Source organism: Mytilus galloprovincialis, chromosome 1, assembly GCF_965363235.1.
Source record: "Mytilus galloprovincialis chromosome 1, xbMytGall1.hap1.1, whole genome shotgun sequence".
Taxonomy (NCBI): Eukaryota; Metazoa; Mollusca; class Bivalvia; order Mytilida; family Mytilidae; genus Mytilus; species Mytilus galloprovincialis.
In genome coordinates, this window is record NC_134838.1 from 52,886,208 (window position 1) to 52,907,294 (window position 21,087).

At 32.2% G+C, this 21,087-nt stretch overlaps 2 protein-coding genes across 2 annotated transcripts; one reads left to right on the forward strand and one right to left on the reverse strand.

Moving 5' to 3' along the window:
• The first annotated feature begins 406 nt into the window (after nucleotides 1–406).
• Nucleotides 407–2,658, forward strand: LOC143081015 (uncharacterized). Its single transcript, XM_076257282.1, has 3 exons — nucleotides 407–511; nucleotides 914–982; nucleotides 1,957–2,658. Exons 1-3 carry the CDS (start codon nucleotides 442–444, stop codon nucleotides 2,640–2,642), a joined length of 825 nt encoding a protein of 274 aa, XP_076113397.1. The 5' UTR covers nucleotides 407–441; the 3' UTR covers nucleotides 2,643–2,658.
• A 9,757-nt stretch (nucleotides 2,659–12,415) lies between these two features.
• On the reverse strand, nucleotides 12,416–15,458 carry LOC143078045 (uncharacterized). Its single transcript, XM_076253051.1, has 2 exons — nucleotides 15,357–15,458; nucleotides 12,416–14,674 (listed from the first exon to the last, which is right to left on the reverse strand). Exon 2 carries the CDS (start codon nucleotides 14,598–14,600, stop codon nucleotides 13,029–13,031), a length of 1,572 nt encoding a protein of 523 aa, XP_076109166.1. The 5' UTR covers nucleotides 14,601–14,674; nucleotides 15,357–15,458; the 3' UTR covers nucleotides 12,416–13,028.
• Nucleotides 15,459–21,087: the final 5,629 nt, after the last annotated feature.

Sequence of the window (21,087 nt, forward strand, 5' to 3'; positions counted from 1 at the left end):
CTAATGCGCAATGAATCAAAAAAGTTGCTGCGTTTCTAATAGCAGTTGAACAATATATCAAGCAGCGGTTTTCAAGTAATCTTAAGTAAACGTTAAAGACGCCCATATCAAGAGTAAATCAAAGGCTTTTAGTTAGTTTTTATTAAAAATGTACATGTCTCTGATTACACGGAATTAATAGCGTGCATATTTAACCATATTATAAGTAAGTCAGAACGATATTTCGTAATAACTACATGTATTATGACATAATGACAAATGAGTTTGTTGTAGGAACAAAACGAAATGACCCTGAGTACAGTTTTTTTTAAATATGCATAATCTAAAACTACACAAAATATGACAGAGTGACATTTAAAAGTTAAAAACAATAATGAAGTCGTCATTTGCGGTTCAGTTATACACTTCCTTGTGTTTAGGTCAGTTATCAGAAAAACATTAATGAAACGGTATAAAAGAACAATTCAGAAGCAGTATTCTTTACATACTATTCTAATTGCTTTGAACAAAGGTAAGAAATCATTTAAACATATATATATATATATATATATATATATATATATATATATATATATATATACTATAAAAATATCATAGATATACAAAACAATAATTATGTAATGCTGACAAACATAAACATAAAATAATTCATTGAAGAATTAGAAAAAAGGAATAAATAAAATTACAAATGCTATATTCTAAAAATGATCCAATACTAATTCTATTTTCCGTATAGTAAAACATGTAATGTCAGTGAAGCAAAGCAAACTAAGAATTTGTAAGAAAGAAATATTGTTTAACAATTTGATTAAGAATAGATTATCAAAAAGTCTGCTTACTTTGCACAACAATTGAAAATCAAGAGACACATTCTTATTTCAGTAACATATCATATTAATTCTGTTTTTTTTAGAATTTCTAAAGATGATGAGATTCCAGACCTTTTTCTTTTTGATGGCATTGACCACAATGACAGTAGCCAGTAAGTAAGACAATAACAATCAAAACCAAGGAGTAAACAAAGACTCACAAAAACCAAAGGACATTTACATTAACAGTTATAAATAATAATTAAGAAACAACACGAACTCTACTAAAAACCGGGAATGAAATCCGGTGCTCCGGAAGGGTAAGCATTTCCTGCATCGTATACGGCATTCGTCGTGTTATTTCTTTGTTCAGTCCGGTAATGAAAAAAAGGTCATTATGACTGAGAAAGAATATCAGATATGATGTCTGACACACTTTTGTCATAATGGCCAATTAACTCATGATGGCGACCGTAAAATTTCTTGAGTGATGACCTAAATTTGATTGATTCATAGCCCTATCTTAGCAATTTTTGAGAAAGCAGTATTCTTCGTTTAACAAATTCAGCGTACTTTGAGCTAGCTCTAGAGTAACGTATCAATTGAGACACATATACTCCATATGCTGGTGCCGCTGGGATGTTGCTATACAAAAATAGAAAGTTGTCTATAGGAAAATTAAAATCATCGCGTTTGTCATAAGTTTTGGTATTCAACCTACCATCAGTAGTCAATTCGAGAAAAAGGTCTAAATATGAAGCAGATTTATCTATGTCGGTAGTATCTTTAATTTCAAGTTCACTTAAATATATTAAATGCAAGTGATCACTGAATCTATTATTATTAGTAAAGTATAAAATTAGCTTTCTGCTAGTTTACAGACTGTTTTAACAGAAGTGTTTTTGGTGTTAATATACAAAAATTTAAATGCCTTACTATCAAAAATCTTTTAAAAGATATAATTTTAGTACTTATGAAGGATATTTACTAACATCTGCATATTTTTTTTTTTATATCATAACAATAGTTTCACAAAAGGTTTTTTTGTTTTGAATTGATCCACATTTGTCATGTGGAGTCTTTTATTGCTAACTATACAGTATGGCCTTGAACGTTATATAAAATAGCAGATATATTTATTTTACAGTCTATTCACCCACGAAAAAACATGCATTGGATAGACATGGAGTAGAAAAGGTTTTGTTGGTCGAGAACACGGTAGGAAGAAACTTGAATGGTCGTCGAGGTGGCGAATCTCTTTCTGTACTGGATGTTATTGATGCAAATAGACGAGCAGGATCAAGAGCTGTTGGAACATCTCATGGAATAGGCAGTGAATTTATTACACATGGGTCATCTTCCGGTAGAAGATTGTCTGGGGCTTCCTTTCGAGACAGAAGCTCTATTTCTGGAATAATTAAAGGCTCTTCAACTGGTGTGTCTCGTGCTTTATCTGACGATGATGATCATCTCACCATTGGCAGCCGAATTGGTTCATCTGGTCTGGCTAGAAATGTGGATCTGTCCAGAAATTCTCATTTGGAAACTATTGGTAGTGGCCGTAGAGTGTCTGGTCATACAGGTGCAGATATTCTTGACGCAATCAGTTCCAGACGAGGTGGGCGTGTTGTACTAGACACTGTTTCTGCCAGACGTAGTGGATCAGCACGTACTTCAGGTTCAGGGTTCGTTTCTCAGTCAGTGGTAGGAGGAAAAACTGATTGCAAAAATAGCTGTTTTAGTGATGGAGATTGTCCAACAGACAGATACTGTGCCACTGTTAATTGTCACAGGATTTGTAGGAGAAGACCGTCTAAAGGATACACAGCATGAACGGCATATCACTGAAATCCAGACTTTACACTCACAGTATTGGTTTTTATAAAATAAAATTTTGAATACAGTTTTTGTTATTGTATAGATGTTGTACTTCTCCTCATGGAAAATGTATTTAAAAAATGAAAAATAGAAAAGACATAGCTTTTACTTCAAGGAAACAGCTGCCAACCAGCACATTACAACACTCTTTTAACGTTTTTACGTGCAAGCCTATGGATGTGTGTGAGTGTCTAAAAGTTATGACAACCAATTACAAAGTAAAGAAAAATACCCTTTGCATTTACATATAGTTCAAATACTTTGTTTTTACATCTAGCTTAACAAAAGGTGTTCTATTTTACATTAAAACCCTTTAAAAAATATCAAAATGTATCAAAGATTTATAATCAGTTGAAACTTTTATATCGCAGGGTACTGTAAGGAACCATTATGGAATTGTGAGATAATTGAGTCCATTCCTTACACTTTAAACATATTTGAACCAGACATTTCAAGGGAATTCGTTAATGTCTCAACTCTTAAACGTTCCTTGTTTTTATGTGCACGTAATTTCCCTAGATATCACTAAGATCGTATTTCAATACGTACATTTGTTTAAAGCTAACACTATCCCGGCTTTACATAAGGAATGAAAATGCAGACATTCAATGTTATTGCCACGTAATACAAAATAATTTCAAAGACCGACTTTCACAAAGCAGCAACTTAAAAAGACAATTAAAAAGCTCACTTGTAATTCTTCTCTATATCTATATTTCACTGTTTTGCTATCCATGAAGTAACCACTTTTTTTTGTTTATTATACAAAATTACTATTGTGTCGACTGCATTGTAGTCGTGACAGGAAAGACCTATTGAAATAGATTGATGTCTGAAGTCGATCAAACTTTACAATACATACCATAAAACTACTTCAAAAGTATCAAAAAAAGACTAATACAGAAATACTGTTGTAAAATAAGGAACAATAACAAGTAACAACACAGAAAATGCTTGATAAACAAATAGCACATAAAAAAAAAACTGTTAAATAACTTGTTTTTTTTTCGGATACCTCGTATGCTCTAGAGAGATTAAGCACTTCCTTTTTTACGTGGTAAATAAACAATCGAAACTTCCATGAGTTAAGACGTCGTTGGTGTTAGGAATGAAGCTACTAATTTATAGTTAAATTCTGCAATGTAAAGTGTTTAAAGCTGTTTTATATAAAGATACAAATTAAGTGACAGTCATATCATGTCAAAACTGTAAATTATCCTGAAGACTGAGTACCAATGAGATCACTCTCCGTCGAATTCACAATCTGTAAAAGTAAACCATTATAGATCAAAGTATCATCTTTGATAGGGAGCATTGACTCACACCGAACAGCAAAATGTAAATGGTACCAATAATGACCAGTGTAAAACCATTCAAACTGACAACCAACGGCTATATTAAAAACGAGAAACATGTATAAACCACATCAACAAACGATAAGCACTGAACATTAGACTCTTGACTAAGGACAATTGCAAACAAATGAAGCGGGTTTCGACGTTTTAGTATGTACAAACCGTCACCCTCACCTGATACAATAGTGTAACATCACAATATACATGATATAGAGAGACACACAATAAAATATCAATTGAAATCAAATTTTAACACATACATTTGTACAAGTTAACATACACTATACACTAAACGACTAATTTTTTTTCTATGACACAATGCATATATAAAATATATCAAATAAGGAGTTAATGTTAAACAATATCAGGAAGACAACATAAACTTGGACAACATGCCGCCAAAATGTTTTATTTACACCGGTAAATGAAAATAATTTTGTTGTAAGGTATGCAGTAATATAATGTAACGGAAAATAACTTTTACAAAATAAGTAATTTTGTTGTAATTGTACGAGAACAGAAAAGAAAATCAGTAGTCATACCAAACACGTATCTTATTGAAACACTGGTAAGATTACCTTTATTAATAAGATTGTATAAAGGTTAGATGAGTTTACAAGCACCATGGCGATGCCACTGCTGGTAGAGATTTTCTTCCCCAGTTCAGTAATCAGCACCTCTATGTTGACATGAATTATTATTGATATAGTCATAATTATAAACTAAATGTTTTCAAATCTTTGAATTGTTAAGCTTTTTAGTATTACAACCACCCTTTGCATAGCCCCATCGCATAGGCTAGCAATTTTAAAAATCATTAGATAGCGATTCTATTGTTCCTATGTTCCATAGTAATGTATGGATGTTGTTTTTCTTCATCTCTATAGCTCTATGTTATGGCAACACAAGTTTACCGATATTCATGGATGGTTCGGAAGCATACAGAATCAATTGAAAAAGGAGAACGTTGACTTTTGTTTCGCTTTGATTTGACAATATATAGATATTAAGGTATAGTGTTTATCAAATATTCTCAATTAAATTTAGGTCGAATATAATTGTAACAGAACCACTTAACCTTTTGGGAAATTTTTTCTTCTAGAAACTTTTCTTTTTTTTTCTTTTTTTTTTTTATATGAATGAAATTACCATTAAATGATTTCTTGATATAATAATGTACCAATTATTTCCGCATATAGATTTTTTCGCTAAGAATTTTTTTTGAAGTTACTTTTGTATCAAGCAGTGATATACGATCTCATGTTTTGCTTCTTCTAGTTAATTTAACATAAAGTACGTTTCTTATCCCAGGCATAGATTATTACCTTAGCCGTATTTGTCACAACTTTCTGGAATTTTTACTTGTTTGGCTTTATAAATATTTTGATATGAGCGTCACTGATGAGTCTTATGTAGACGAAACGCGCGTCTGGCGTACTAAATTATAATCCTGGTACCTTTGATAACTATTTACACCACTGGGTCGATGCCACTGCTGGTGGACGTTTCGTCCCCGAGGGTATCACCAGCCCAGTAGTCAACACTTCGGTGTTGACATGAATATCAATAAAGTGGTCATTTTTATGAGTTTCCTGTTTACAAAACTTTGAATTCTTCGAAAAACTAAGGATTTTCTTATCCCAGGCATAGATTATTACCTAAGCCGTATTTGGCACAACTTTTTGGAATTTTGGATCCTCAATGCTCTTCAACTTTGTACTTGTTTGGCTTTATAAATATTTTGATATGAGCGTCACTGATGAGTCTTCTGTAGACGAAACACGCGTCTGGCGTACTAAATTATAATCCTGGTACATTTGATAACTATTATGTATATTTAAAGTTAACCTTTTCGGTTTAATTGTAACTGCTAGTCTAACCCATGTCACCGGACTTATAAGTTTGGTGAATTAAAATGCCGAACAACCAATGGCAAATAGTTGCTAAAGTTTGTGATACAAACTTGTCTATTGTTTCTTTTATTTCTAGGTCAGGATGATATATTAATGGAATCCAATCAGAAAAGTTTGGAATTGTTATGTAAAGAACAGCATCAATTAATCTGAATGTAATTTTAACTTATCTGGCTCCTTTGATTTGTAGATATCTTGAAGTGTTTAAAGAACACTACTCATAAGAAAACCAGAGATGCACACAATTGAATCCCATACGAATGCTGACAATTTGTTGAAAATGTCTACCTCAAAATTCAACATATTTTTTGTTAATAAGACATCCAGCATACTAAACTCTTGACTTGTTCTCTGTGTACTATTTCTTTAATTGTTTGTTCACTTTTAACAAAATATGCCGTATGGTAACCAAAATTTATACATTTATAGCGTATTTTACCATTTTATACTGAAACACGTTCCGTATGTTTCTTTAAGAGATTATATTTCAATTTCACATAGGGAATGGTCGAACAATCTAAATTTTTGAAAGAATTTATTTTAGAGAAATATTGAGGTATACAATAATCCGGAAGTTCTTTAGACTATCATCGACATATAGTTAATACAACTATGCGAGTAAACAGCTTCGCAGTATTTCAAACGACCCTCTTTCAGAGCGCACATAATTATTGACAATTTAACGGACAATTTGTTTGTTGAACATCCAGATGAGACGGTCATTGCCGTTTGTTGTACGGAATTTGTAAAGCTTATGTATCAATTACGAACAAGGTAAGACCTCAGACTTGTAGATCATAATAATGTATATGGAAGCCTTGACGGACTTATGATACGCCAAATTTTATCCTCAGCAAATAATATGATATTTTTTTGGGATTGAATTGATGATATTTTAAATATAAAATAGTAAACAAATAAGTCAATAAACTCGATTTCTGACTCATTCTTGTGCGCATATAAATCGGAATTTATTAAAATATTTATTTAAAGAAAAGAAAAAGTAAGAAATGTTTTGATTTTTCTATTCGACAAATTGAGGTTTTCAATTATTTGTAAGGCAATGTTTAAATATCACACACTTTTATCAGAATGTGTAAGACTTTGGTGGGATTCGTGTTGTTCAGTAGCTTAGTTTTTTATGAAGTGTATGGTAAACTTGTTTGTCCTTCCGTCATATGACATTTTTGCCATGTTGTTGTCATGTTCTATCCCCTAATGCATTTTGGGTGTCCCTATTGTAATATATACGTTATTCCTATGTAAGATATCAAAATATTTAAATTCATATTTATATTTTTTTGTAACTTCTGCGGGAAAAAAAGAATATTCTTTAACTCCATATTCCACAAAATAGATGATGTCCTCTCATTTAATAAATCAAAGTTTGGTGACCGTGTTGACCACATTTTTTTACAAGAAATAAAGCACACAACTTATACAGTTAAGTCTTCTTCATATCTAGAAATTGGCAATTATGTTTATTTGAAAACAAAATGTTACAATAAACGGGATGCTTTCAGCTTACCGTTCCGGTGTAGCAACATACCAGCAACGCATTTGGATGAAGAATATATATCCTTGTAGACTCGACATTACAGGGTCAGCATCATCCCATCAGGATTTCTTTGATAGATGGTTGCTGCTTATATAATGTACAGAAAAGCTTTTAAACAAAGAATTTCCTTTGGTGAAATTGAAGTTATCGTACCACGGTTTGGTTATACTTGTTATGTAATATCCAATTCACAGACTACGGCGGATAAGTTTGAGTTGTCGTAACCCTATAATTTTAAAGAAATATGCAGCAACATTTTCTTAATAATCTAAGGACAAATTATTAACGTGTTTCCAAAAAAAATAACTTTTTTTTTAATTTCATGGTTTAATCTCCTTAAATTTGTTATTGATTTGCTCTCTGTGCCACTAGTGAATCTATAACAATCAAACGCAAATTTGTTTGTATACAATTAAATTTCAAACGTAAAGTGAATTGACTTTCAAGCTAAAGTTTTTTGTAGATAATTATAATTATAAGAAAAAAATCCCTTAGTTTATAAGGAAATAATAGACATCAGGTTTTTTTTTCTTCAAATAATACAAGTCTTCGGCTTCTATCAAATATGTTTATGTTAAACTTTACGAATCGACCGCAAAAATATTTCATACATATATTATGATGTCGTTAAATGTTTGTCTGTTGTGGGAGGAAACAGTATTTGTTATTGATCCCTTGTACTTTCCTTAAGATATGTATAATCTGTATTTTTTAGGAAAAAAACATCGTGGCATTTAACGTTTTTAACTATAACTAACGAATTCGTCAATTGCGGTTCAGTTAAAATTTTCTTGTGTGTATGTCAATTATAAACAAAATAATTGAAAAAAGGTATACAAGAACGACTCTGAAGCACAAAACATTACTCATAAGTATTAGTTTCAATTGCTTCAAACAAAAGTAAAAATGTAATTATATAATATATATAATATAAGCCATTAAAGAATTTGATGAAGGATCAATAGAAAAAATAGGGTATAAATGACTCAATACTCTTTAAAAAATTTCTTTATGTTTACAAATGACATTACAGTTAAAGAACATTTAAGAACCAGTTACGGCTGGTAAAAAAGAAACATTATAAAACGATGTTATAAAATTATCAAAGGTACAAGGCTTATACATGTAATTTAGTACACCATAAGCGCGTTTCTTCTACTTAAGACTCATCAGTGACGCTCAGATCAAAATAGTTAGAAAGTCAAACAAGAACAAAGATGAAGAGCATTGATGACCCAATATATAATTTTATATTAAAACTTGTCCATTGAGCAACTAAACTTTATTAAATTAAATAATGTAAAGGTAAGAGACACACATAATAGTTATCAAAAGTACCAGGATTATAATTTAGTACGCCAGCACCGCGTTTCGTCTACATAAGACTCATCAGTGACGCTAATATCAAAATATTTATAAAGCCAAACAAGTACAAATAACTGTTTGTTCAAATAAAATAACTACTTCGAAATATAATGCATTGGCATAACATTCTTTTGTTTTGTTCTAATATATATCGAAACTGAAAATCTAACTGACATAATTGTTTGAGATATTGAAGATACTATATACATTGCTTAAAGACCATTGGAATACTATATTTCATTTATAAAAAAATATGAAATTTCAAATCATGGAAAAAATGCTATTTTCCTTCAATGCCCTTTTCGTCATTTGTTAATTTAATGTAATTCTTGTATCAACTTCTATAATATCATTTTTATTTGTTATTGCCATACAATCTCTCTGAAATAGAATTTTTGTATAATTATTTCTTGAATAATTTATTTTATTCCGTGGGCGGATTAGGCAAATCTTTTTTAATTTAAAACATATTTACCCCATCACAGAATAAAAGTGTATTGAAGAAATGCGCATTTGCAAAAATACAAAAACTCATTATATCAGTTTATAGATCAAGGATAGTGTATATTTGTGAAGATAAAATGTCAGATATATATATTTTTTAGTCTATGCACCCACAGAAAAACATGAATTAAATACACATGGAGAGGAGAAGGTTTTAATGGTCGAAAGCAAAGTTGGAAGAAACATAAACAGGCGTCGTGGTGGTGGATCCGTTTCTGTACTTGATGTTATTGATGCAAACAGACGAGCAGGATCAGGAGGAGTTTGGAACATCTCATAGAATAGACAGTGAATTTATTACACACGGGTCATCTTCCGGTAGAGGACTGTCTGGGGTTACTGTTGGAGGCAGGACCTCTATATCAGGAACTATTAGAGGCCTTTCAGCTGTTTTGTCTCGTGCTTTATCTAACGATGACAGTAGCAGTAACTGTCATTATGGGTGTTGAGGCGACAAATTATGTAGTTCAGGACATAAATGTTTACCTGAGGGTGGTAGCAGTTACTGCGTCGACATTTCTTCTGGAAATATAATTGGTGCATCTAGATTGGCAGACTCTATTAGAAGGGTAAACACGGGGTCAGAAATGATTAGAAGTTCATTATCTGGCTTGACCAGAGTTTCAAGTAATGATGGTCATTTATCATCTGGCAGCAGAATCGGTACATCTGACCTGGCTAGAAATGTTGATCTCTCTCTCGCAGTTCTTATTTGGAAACTATAGGCAGTGGCTGTGGAGTTTCTGGTCATTCAGGTTCTGATATTCTTGACGCAATTAGCTCAGGACCAGTTGAAGTAGATACAGTTTCTTTTAGACGTAGTGGATCAGGTCGTACTTCTGGTTCAAGACTCGTTTCTCATTCAGTATAAGGAGGAAAAACTGATTGTAAAAAAAGACTGTTTTAGTGATTGAGATTGTCCAACGAATAAATACTGTGCTTTTGTTAATTGTCACCTGATTTGTAGAAGAAGACCGTCTAATGGATATACAGGATAATAGCCCATCATCGAAATCCAAACTTTGAAATCGTATTTAAATTTTATATACAATAAAATTTTGCAATCAGTTTTTGTTAACAGTGAGATTTTTTCGTATTACATCGTAAAATGGCAATAATTCAGGCTGAAAACAAACTATACAAAAAAATACAACCTACAGACATATTCCCGTTTGAATGGTTTCACAATAGTAATTTTTGGGCCCTTTATACTTGTTGTTTGGTGTGAGCCAAGGCTCCGTGTTGAAGGCCGTACATTGACCTATAATGTTTTACTTTTATAAATTGTTATTTGGTTGGAGAGTTGTCTCAGTGGCTCTCATGCGACATCTTCCTGTATATTAGAACGGAGATACGAAGAAACGATAATAATAGACATAGAATAATTAAAAGTAAAACAAAATAAAGAAATAATTGTAGGTTAAATGGCTAGCCAAACCTCCTGCTTATATAACCACGTTTCTGTCTTAAATTGAAGTGGCCGCGATCGTGATCATTCTTAATATTTTAATGTAAGTTGTGGTTGATTAAAATGCATAACAAATATAAAGGTTATACACGGATGCTGTTATTTTTATTTTTGACCTGAAAAAGAGCCATATTATGTCTTATTTGACAGATTTGTCGTTTAAGCTTGAATTTGATCGTCTTAAATAGCTACATCAGTTTAAATCTTACAATTAAACATGTTAAACTAATTCAATCGACTGAAGTATACATAACCTTTCATCAGACGAACCTGTAGTTTGAAGCCAACATTGGCCTTTACCGGACCTACGTCTTTGTAAACAAAATAAGGCATGCGTTTCGTTTACAAAGACTCATGTTACCATCAGACATTCCGACAAAATGAATTCAGAGTGGTCAAACTAATTAGTATTCTAATACAAGCACTCAGTAAAGTATTATGTATAGGAAAACATTAATATAATTGGACCTTTTTTTTTGTGTGGCCATACACACTTTCAATTGTAATCATTATGACATAGGTCTAGTACACACGGAATCAGTATGACATTTTGATATACCACTACTTAGGTTTCAAAGCTATAGTACTATAGATTAAGCAAAATGAAAAACCAATATTTCAGCGTTTTTCATTCAAACCATGATTTCCTTGATAGAGAACATTTGTGAACAAGGATGTTACTAAAGCTCACTACATGGAAAGATTTCTTTTAACTTTGGTAATCACTCAAATAAGATTGGATTTAAATCATCCAGAAGATCACAGATGAACCCGCAAACTTTCATCTTCTAAAGACACAATGGCGCTCTTTTTAAAACCAGAATAAATGGATTCCGAAATTTGCTGTAAAACACGACGTCTATACTTTTATGCTAAGCAGGATATGCTTACACTTTCTTTCACTTTTGAGGACATCCGAAAACTAGCTTGGTGATAGTGTATGCCTTTCTTGTTTGTAAGTGTTATTTTTTTTTTTATTAAACATTGTTTGTTTTGAATTTATTTCAATGACTGCCTGGACTAATCTGTATTAATTCTACTGGTAATATATTGTGTTTAAATGTTTGATTTGAGGTATGTTTATACAAAAAAGGTCCTTCCCGTCAAAATTGTCTTTCATACCTTGGTAACATCATGTCAATTTCAACAGTGACCACTGTAGACAAGAACAATGGTTATCTTTTTTTAAAGTACGTGCAAAATTGTAAAGTCTTTTTTTTGAAAATAAAATATTGCATTCAGTTTTTGTTATTGTATAGATTTTCCGTTATTTCTTCAAAAATATTGATAAATAGTTATCAAAGGTACCAGGATTATAATTTAATACGCCAGATGCGCATTTTGTCTACATAAGACTCATCAGTGACGATCAGATCAAAATAGTTGTAAAGCCAAACAAGTACAATCCTTCGTCATTCGTCAGATCAAACTAATCAGAAAAATATAACAACATACAAACATAGTATAGATATAAATAAAAATAATAAAATCATACAGCAATTGAAAAAAAATATTGGTGATTTGTTTAAATAACAGTAACTTGTAACACACAAAAAAAATAACATAAACAAATAAAAACTTTTTTCGCCAAAGCAAAAACAATTATTCCTTGTTCTACATTTACTTGAATTCTAAAATAACTACAAAAATTCTTCAGATTTTTTTATGCTGGATACGTGCTGATAGCTAGACAAAATGGAAAACCTACGATTTTCTTTACAAAAACAGAATACGTGAAAGATATAAGCATACACATATTTGATTATAAAAAGAGGTATACATGAAACCTGAATTATAACATAAAAAGTATGACAAAATGTATGAAGATATATTTTAATTGTAAAAACTGTTTTTCGGGAATTAATATGTTTATTTGTTAATTGTTAAATGTATACATACAACACATTTGCTATTTTTCACTAGTATGAGTTTTCATGTGTCTATCATATAGTTTCTTGTGTTACTAAACTGTTTACCACATACATCATATGTGCGAGGTTTTTATAAACTACGAGTTCTCATGTGTCTGGTGTCACTAAACTGTACACCACATATATCACTGGTACGGGTGCGAGGTTCTCACCAGTATGAGTTATCATGTGCCTATCATAGAGTCTTGTGTCACTAAACTGTTATCCACAAACAACACATGCGCGATGTTTTCATCAGTATGAGTCCTCATATGTCTATCATAGTGTCTGGTGTCTCTAAACTGTCTACCACATGCACAACATTGGTAAGATATTCACCTGCATGAGTAAGTTTCATGTGTAAAAGACAGGTACTTTTGAGGCTAAACTCTTTCCCGCAAACATTACATGTGTAATTTAAAAGTTTATCATTTGTTACAGTATTATGAGTGCAACTTTGAGTTTTCATGTGTATACGGATCGTGCTCTTGTCCCTAAACCCTTTTCCACATACATCACATGTGTAAGGTTTTTCATCTGTATGAGTTATCATGTGTATATGAAGGCATCTGAAGCTCCTAAAACCTTTGCCACATACATCACATTTGTAAGGTTTTTCACCTGTATGTATTCTAATGTGTGTGATTAAATCCTGATTTGACTTAAATCCTTTACCACATACATCACACATGTAAGGTTTGCGTTGCTCACCAGTATGAGTTCTCATGTGTCTAAGACAAGAACTGTTCTTGCCAAACTCCTTACCACACACATCGCATTTGTAAGGTTTATCTCCAGTATGAGTTCTCATGTGTCTAAAATAAGAACTGTTGTTGCCAAACTCTTTACCACACACATCGCATATGTAAAGTTTGTCACAATTATTAATATTTGTGTGTGTATCAATGTTACATTTGTCGCTTAATCCTTTATCACCTGCTTCTCTGGTATTCGGTTTTTCATCAGTATGAGTTTTCATGTGTTTATTATGGGAAGTGATGTCACTAAACCCTATTTCACATACATCACATTTGTAAAATTCGTCACCAGTATGAGTTCGCATGTGTTTGTGGAAATAACTGTTGTTGTCAAACTCTCTACCACATATATCACATGTGTAACGTTTATTATATTTATAACCAGTATGAATTGTCATGTGTTTATTGCAGCCACTTTTTCTACCGAAATTTTTACCACAGACATCACATGTGTAAGGTTTTTCACCGGTATGCATTCTTGTGTGTGCCGTTAAGGAACTGCAGACATTGAACCCTTTACCACATACATCACATATGTAAGGTTTTACACTAGTATGAGTTCTTGTATGTTTCTTATATGATTTATAGTATCCAAATCCTTTACCACATAAATCACATGTGTAAGGTTTTTCGCGCTTATCACCTGTGTGAATTCGCATGTGTCTGAGCAAGTTACTTTTGTGACCAAACCCTTGGCCACATAAATTACATGTGTAACGTTTTTCATCAGTATGACTTTTTTTATGTTTCGTACAGTTTCTAGAATTAGTAAACCCTTGACCACATACATCACATGTGTAACGCTTTTTACCAGTATGAGTTCGTGTGTGTTTTGTTAAGGTTTTATCGAACCTAAAACTTTTACCACACACATCACATTTATAAGGTTTATCCTGTTTATCAACACTATGAATAATCATGTGTTGAAGGAAGCCTTTTTTGTCACTAAATCCTTTAACACACACATCACATGTGTAAGGTTTATCAGCAGTATGAGTTCTTGTGTGTATCGTATGAGATCTGAAGTTAATGAAAACTATACCACAGACATCACATGTGTAAGTTTTTTCACCCGTATCCATTCTGAAGAGTGTTTTTTTTTTAAATTGGCGTGTACGTCTTACAGTCTGGTCATGTATCACATAAATGTAGATATCTGAAAACATGAAAAAATATCATTTTAATTGCAGACAATTAAACAAATAAACAGAATACACGTGTTTACAAATTTATACTGCAACTGCCTGTGTTTATTTCTTGTAAATATAGTAACATAGCTATATTTTGTATAATGTCAATTTCATTATGGGATACTTTCTTCACAATCAGGGGTTCATTAATGGATGAGAACAAGTTTGACATTAATGTTACGATTTTAACAGCTGCCAATGTATTAATTTAAGTTGCAGTATAAAAACATTATTAGGTATATGTCATACAAGTATGAACTTGTTTGTACTCGGCGCAAAACTGGGGAAGGGCATGATAGAACCTCGCCCTTCCACAATTTCTCAGCCTCATACAACAAAGTTTATATTGTCCTGACATTGACCTAATATTGTATATATACATATACATATATGCAAACATATTAAAACATAGATAAGACTAGTAGTGATGCCGATGTCGCTGATCTGTTTTATCGACAATTTGTATGTATTTTTACTTTTATTGTACCGCCCTTGCGTTCCATACATTTTTATATAAATAGACACGACATATCCCAGGTAACACGCATATTTATTTTAAAAGTATTCTTGCTTTAATTATAGCCTAGGTGTCTATATTGACACCGATATAAATAAAATAATATCTTTAAAGTAACATTATTGACTTACTAATTTACTTGTTACATGTAGAGATTAATATAATAAGCAATTTTTCGAACGAGTTCACAACTTTTCCTACTAATGGTATCAAAGGCCGATAACCACAAATTGTTTACCTATGGAACGTCTAAGAAATAAAACAGGTAACAGTTAATTCTTTGCAGTGTCGGATTTCACTCAAAGTAAATATAATTTATATGTTATAAAAAATGTAGACAATTACTTGCAAAAATGATAAGTTTTCCTTTCAAAGCGAGGCATTTACGCACTAAATCTGTCGTTGGCAGATTATCATCATGATCATCATGATGATCATACATCTGTACCACAAGCAGAAATTTCAGTTAAAATTATTTTTTAAAAAAGCATGAAAGGATTATTGTGGAGTTTTGAAATTAATTAGCAATGTGGATTATTTTTATAATTGGTAAATAAGTTACAGCAAATTTCGAATTTGTTGGCAAATGCACGAAGAAAATTCGAGACGATGGTTTACACCTACTTCATTATTGTGTTCATTTGTGTCTTACACTTTCGTCACAAAGTTTAATTTCCTTTTTATCATAGTAAAAAAAAAATCATTTATACTGAGACTACTATAACAATTTAGTAGTCTCAGATTTGTACATTTTAGTTCAGTTTGGTATACATAATTTTTAAGGCCTTTCGTTTCCATTGTATTGTGTTGTGTTAATATTTTATGTATCATACACAAGAATGAAAGACATTTTTTATACCCCACCTACGATAGTAGAGGGGCATTATGTTTTCTGGTCTGTGCGTCCGTCCGTCCGTCCGTTCGTTCGTCCCGCTTCAGGTTAAAGTTTTTGGTCGAGGTAGTTTTTGATGAAGTTGAAGTCCAATCAATTTGAAACTTAGTACACATGTTCCCTATGATATGATCTTTCTAATTTTAATGCCAAATTAAAGTATTGAACCCAATTTCATGGTCCAGCAGTGGCGGATCCAGCCATTTTAAAAAGGGGGGTCCAAACCCAGAGTAAAGGGGTTGGTCCAAGTATATGCTTCCATTCAAATACATTGATCGGCCCCAAAAAAAGGGGGGTTCCAACCCCCGGATCCCCCCCAACCCCCCCTTGGATCCGCCACTGTCCAGTGAACATGTAAAATGATAGTGCGAGTGGGGCATCCGTGTACTATAAGCACTTTCTTGTTTATCAATGTTTTCAGTTGTCAACTGCATTTTGAAATGCAAACTCCAAACCTCCGTTCGACAGATGTTGCACGGACAGTTTACACATGGATCGACATGATAAAAAGGTTGACTTTATAATAATTTAAGCCTTGGCCACTTTCATTATTTGGAAATAAAAAGTGGTAATTGTTATTGAATGTTCTATCGAATTTTAAAAAACAGAAAAATGTATCAAAATGACGTATTTTGTTTATGAATATGATATACCGTCATGACCGTGGCCATGATATATTTCGATAAAAAAAATGAACAATAGAATATATACATTCAAAACCGATGTTATATCAATTTACCAAAATTATGAAGACTTAATTTAAATAGACATAAAAGATATCATGTGTCATAATAAAATTATATCTCGGTGAGCAATTTAAAATTATCAGAATTTTTATAAAAATTTCTTAAACAACATAGGTTATCTCGCTTTGAAGTGTCCAATATTCTTTAAAATGTCACAGTTTTGATCAGAGTTGCATTTATATAGCGTACGATTAGTCATTAAAGTTCAAATAGCAGTGAAATACTGAACTATGATTCCTTAATACATAAACCGAGTGGTCACTGCCCCTCCCTTTTATTTGCTATTTTACTCCAAATTGATTGTGTCGTAGATTTATCTATAAGTCAAATATACATACATATATATACTATCGATGACAACAATATAGCAGTATGCAGAAAGTCTATAAGTATAATGTATGCATGGTACATTTTTTGTAGATAGTGTTACATTTTGATAGAGGCGGATTGAGGGCGAGGGTCAAGCGGGCCGAGTTCTCTTAATATGGAGTTGTGAACATAGTGATATGTGATCAAAACATTGTCTTTTTTTAAAGTATCACTCTTAACGATGGTTTGCATGGGGCCCTTTTCAAAATCCTGTATCCGTACCAGATTTATTTATATAATCAACAAGTGTCACAATCAGGCGTAACGAGATTAATTTTCCTATTCGCAGAAACGTTTCCCATTTAGGACCCTGCTGTAGATCAAGCAACTGAGCCATTATTTTATATTGTAAAAATCGTTTCGTTTTCTGTCTTTTTTATTCATTTCGTTTCATCATATTTCGATTTGGCAAATTTTGTTCCGTTTATTCATTTAGTATCTTTTCGTTCCATTCCGGTTTTTTTCCCATTTGTTTCACACTTAATTAGGACCAACACAATTATTCGAAAGAGAGTCTGGATTTAGTTTAAGGAATAGAGAATAAGGAGCAGAATGTGCAGAATAAACATGATAAAGGAAAAACAATGAATTATAGACATGATAGTAGAGAAATATATGCAAAAAAAGTAAACAATTGTAAAATGTAGAATAACTTTGGCAAAATAAATAACGAATAGACCGAGCGTAATGCAGTATGGACAGTTACGCACAATATGAATAAAGAATTGAATGCTTCTTTTTGTAAATAATTATTAGGGGGTAAAAAGTTAATTCACAAAAATACTTTACTCCGGGGGAGAAATCAGAAGGGAAAGTCCGTAGAATCAAACGGCAAAATCAAATTAAGCTTAACACATCAAACGAACGGATAACAACTGTCTTATTTCTGACATGGTACAGACATTATTTTATGTAGGATAAAGTGGATTTCAAACCTGGTGATATAGCTAGCTAAACCGCTCACTTGTATGACAGTAGCATTAAATGTAAAAGTACATTGTATGAATGTGCGCACGATCAACGCTTTTACAACCCAATAAAATTACTAAACAAAGTGTCCGATGAATTACATTTTTTGCTAGAATCATGACAACACGGTGTCTTTTTTAAAAGTTTTTCTTTTATTTACCTGTGCGCTTTATTGTGGAAGCTCGTTTCATCATTGATGTTACTTTGTCATACTGAAAAGAAATTTAAATTCAGAATGACACGATATTGCTGTTAGCCAATCAAAATATTGTATTTTAATGAAACATACGTGTAATGTAACTATTAGAATAGAGAACAGTGGACACAATATATGAAGAATAGGGAATAGTGGACAGAATAAATAATTTAAAGTATTATAGAGAAACGATTCAAAGGGCATACACATTACAGAAAAAAGAGAACATCGTGAATTGAGTAAATAGATTCTTAATAATATAAGACTTCTAAACTTGAAAAGAATAGCAGTATGATCAATGGCGTTCCATAGGGTTTTTGTTCTTGGTTATTTCCATTAGTTAAAAAAAAAACTTAACTGGTAAGAAGCTTAAGACAACTTTAAATTTACACATTCGGCCACAAAACAAAAATTCTCAACGACAGTTCGACGCAAACTGTCAAATCAATCAGTAACATATGACTGTAGAAACACTTTTGTCGCAGGTTAAGGGAACAACCATTTACCTACTAAAAGGGGGTATTGTTTTTCCTTTTACAAATATGTTCTGATGAAGACAAAAATATCTTGGTCAAGCAGGTGAAATAAAAAAATCTTCTGAATCTAAATCATTCCAACACCTTATAGTGTTACATTTTAACTTTTGAAAGACAAAAACAAATACCGCTAAACGATACTAAAAATATAGTAAAATCAACCGCCCCCCCTCCCCCCCCCCCCCAAATTAATAAATAAAATTAGATTGAAGTTAAATGATTGCTCCCTAAAAATGTTTTTAGAACGTTTATGTAATATTTATATGTATATATTTGCGGATATTATATATATACCATGTATACAATTTTGATTAACATTTCTATGAATATTTAACAGTATTATCATAGCTAGAAAGATACATCTTTCAATTGGACAGAAAATGCAATTTGTAATAATTCATCTTTGAATAGACTGATTTTGCAGTTGTTGAACTTGTTCTCATCATTATTTTCTTTTGGTTAGACTCGAAGCAACTGACAGAAATGAAAGTAAAGACGCCTGGACAGAAACAAATGATATTTCCTACAACGGAACATCAGCTACTTCCATGATTGTCTCCCTTGATCAGACTTCCGGTCCAATAATGGAAGAAATGAAAAGTGAAGACGCCTGTACAGAAACAAATGAAATTTCATACAACGGAACATCAGCTTCTTCCATGATTGTCTCCATTGATCAGAATTCGGGTCCAATTACGGAAGAAATGAAAAGTGAAGACGCCTGTACAGAAACAAATAAAATTTCCTACAACGTAACATCAGCTATTTCTATGATTGTCTCTCTTGATCAGACTTCCGGTCCAATAATGGAGGATCGCTTAGTTAGCTTTCATGACAAAGGAATTATTTATATATGTAAAGTATGTGGCATTGAGTGTAGAAACAATGCAGATCTAGAGGAACATATAATAACTCACACTGCTGAAAACCAAGCTTTCAAATGTAAAAAGTGTAAAAAAGAGTTTAGCGCATATAGTGTGCTTCAGATGCATTTAAAGACACACACTAGGTGTCATATATGTGATAAATGTGGTATAGGTTTTCGTAGGATGATGACTTAAAGACACACTTGAAAAGTCACTCTGAAGATAAGCCTAATGTATTTACATGTGATGTATGTGATAAAGGGTTTAATGTGTATAGGTATCTACAGACACACATGAGAACACATACTGGAGAAAAACCTTATAAATGTGATGTTTGTGGTAGAAGATTTGCTTGTAGTAATTTCAAACGAACTCATATGAGAACACATACCGGTGAAAAACCTTATGTTTGTGATGTATGTGGGAAAAGTTGTAGCCAGCTTAGTAGTATACAGAGCCACATGAGAACACATACAGGTGATAAATCTTTTAAATGTGATGTATGTCGTAAAGTGTTTACTAACAAATGCTGCTTGAGGAGACATACAAAAATACACACGGGTGAAAGACCTTTCAAATGTGATATATGTGGTCATGGGTTTATTCAGAATTGTGACCTACAGAAACATATGAAAATACATACTGGTAACGAAGATAAACTGTATAAATGTGATGTTTGTGGGAAAGGATTTACTAACAGATGGTACTTGAAGAACCACACAGCAACTCACACTGGTGAAAGACCCTTCATATGTGATGTGTGTGGTAATGGGTTTAGAAAAAATTGCGACATAATGAGACACATGAGAATACACACTGGTCACGTGGAAAAAAAGTATAAATGTGAAATATGTGATAAAAGGTTTAGTAGGAAACAGCACTTAACAACTCACATGAGAACACATACTGGTGATAAACCGTATAAATGTGATGTATGTGGGAGAGGGTTTACTACCAGTTGGTGCTTAAAGAGACACACAACAACACACACTGGTGAAAGACCTGTCAATTGTGATATATGTGGTAAAGGTTTCATTCAGAATTGTGACTTACAAAAACACATGAGAATACATACTGGTGATAAACCGTTTAAATGTGATTGATATCATACATGTTATAAATCAGTGTATATAAAGTAAGAATCCTGTTTGTTCATTTTCACTGTCGTATGCGAGTATGTCTATTGTAGAATAAAGGATGACGGGAAAAACTTCGTTTGTTTTCTTTTTGTAAATACGAAATAATTGATTTCAATGTATGTTTTAACACAATTTCATTGGAATATAAC

Coding starts and splice junctions, on each gene's coding strand:
- LOC143081015 (XM_076257282.1), top strand. CDS start 442: ATGAAACGGTATAAAAGAACAATTCAGAAGCAGTATTCTTTACATACT. Junction 512..913: donor TCTAATTGCTTTGAACAAAG/GTAAGAAATCAT, acceptor TGTTTTTTTTAG/AATTTCTAAAGATGATGAGA. Junction 983..1,956: donor GACCACAATGACAGTAGCCA/GTAAGTAAGACA, acceptor TTTATTTTACAG/TCTATTCACCCACGAAAAAA.
- LOC143078045 (XM_076253051.1), bottom strand. CDS start 14,600: ATGGATACGGGTGAAAAAACTTACACATGTGATGTCTGTGGTATAGTT.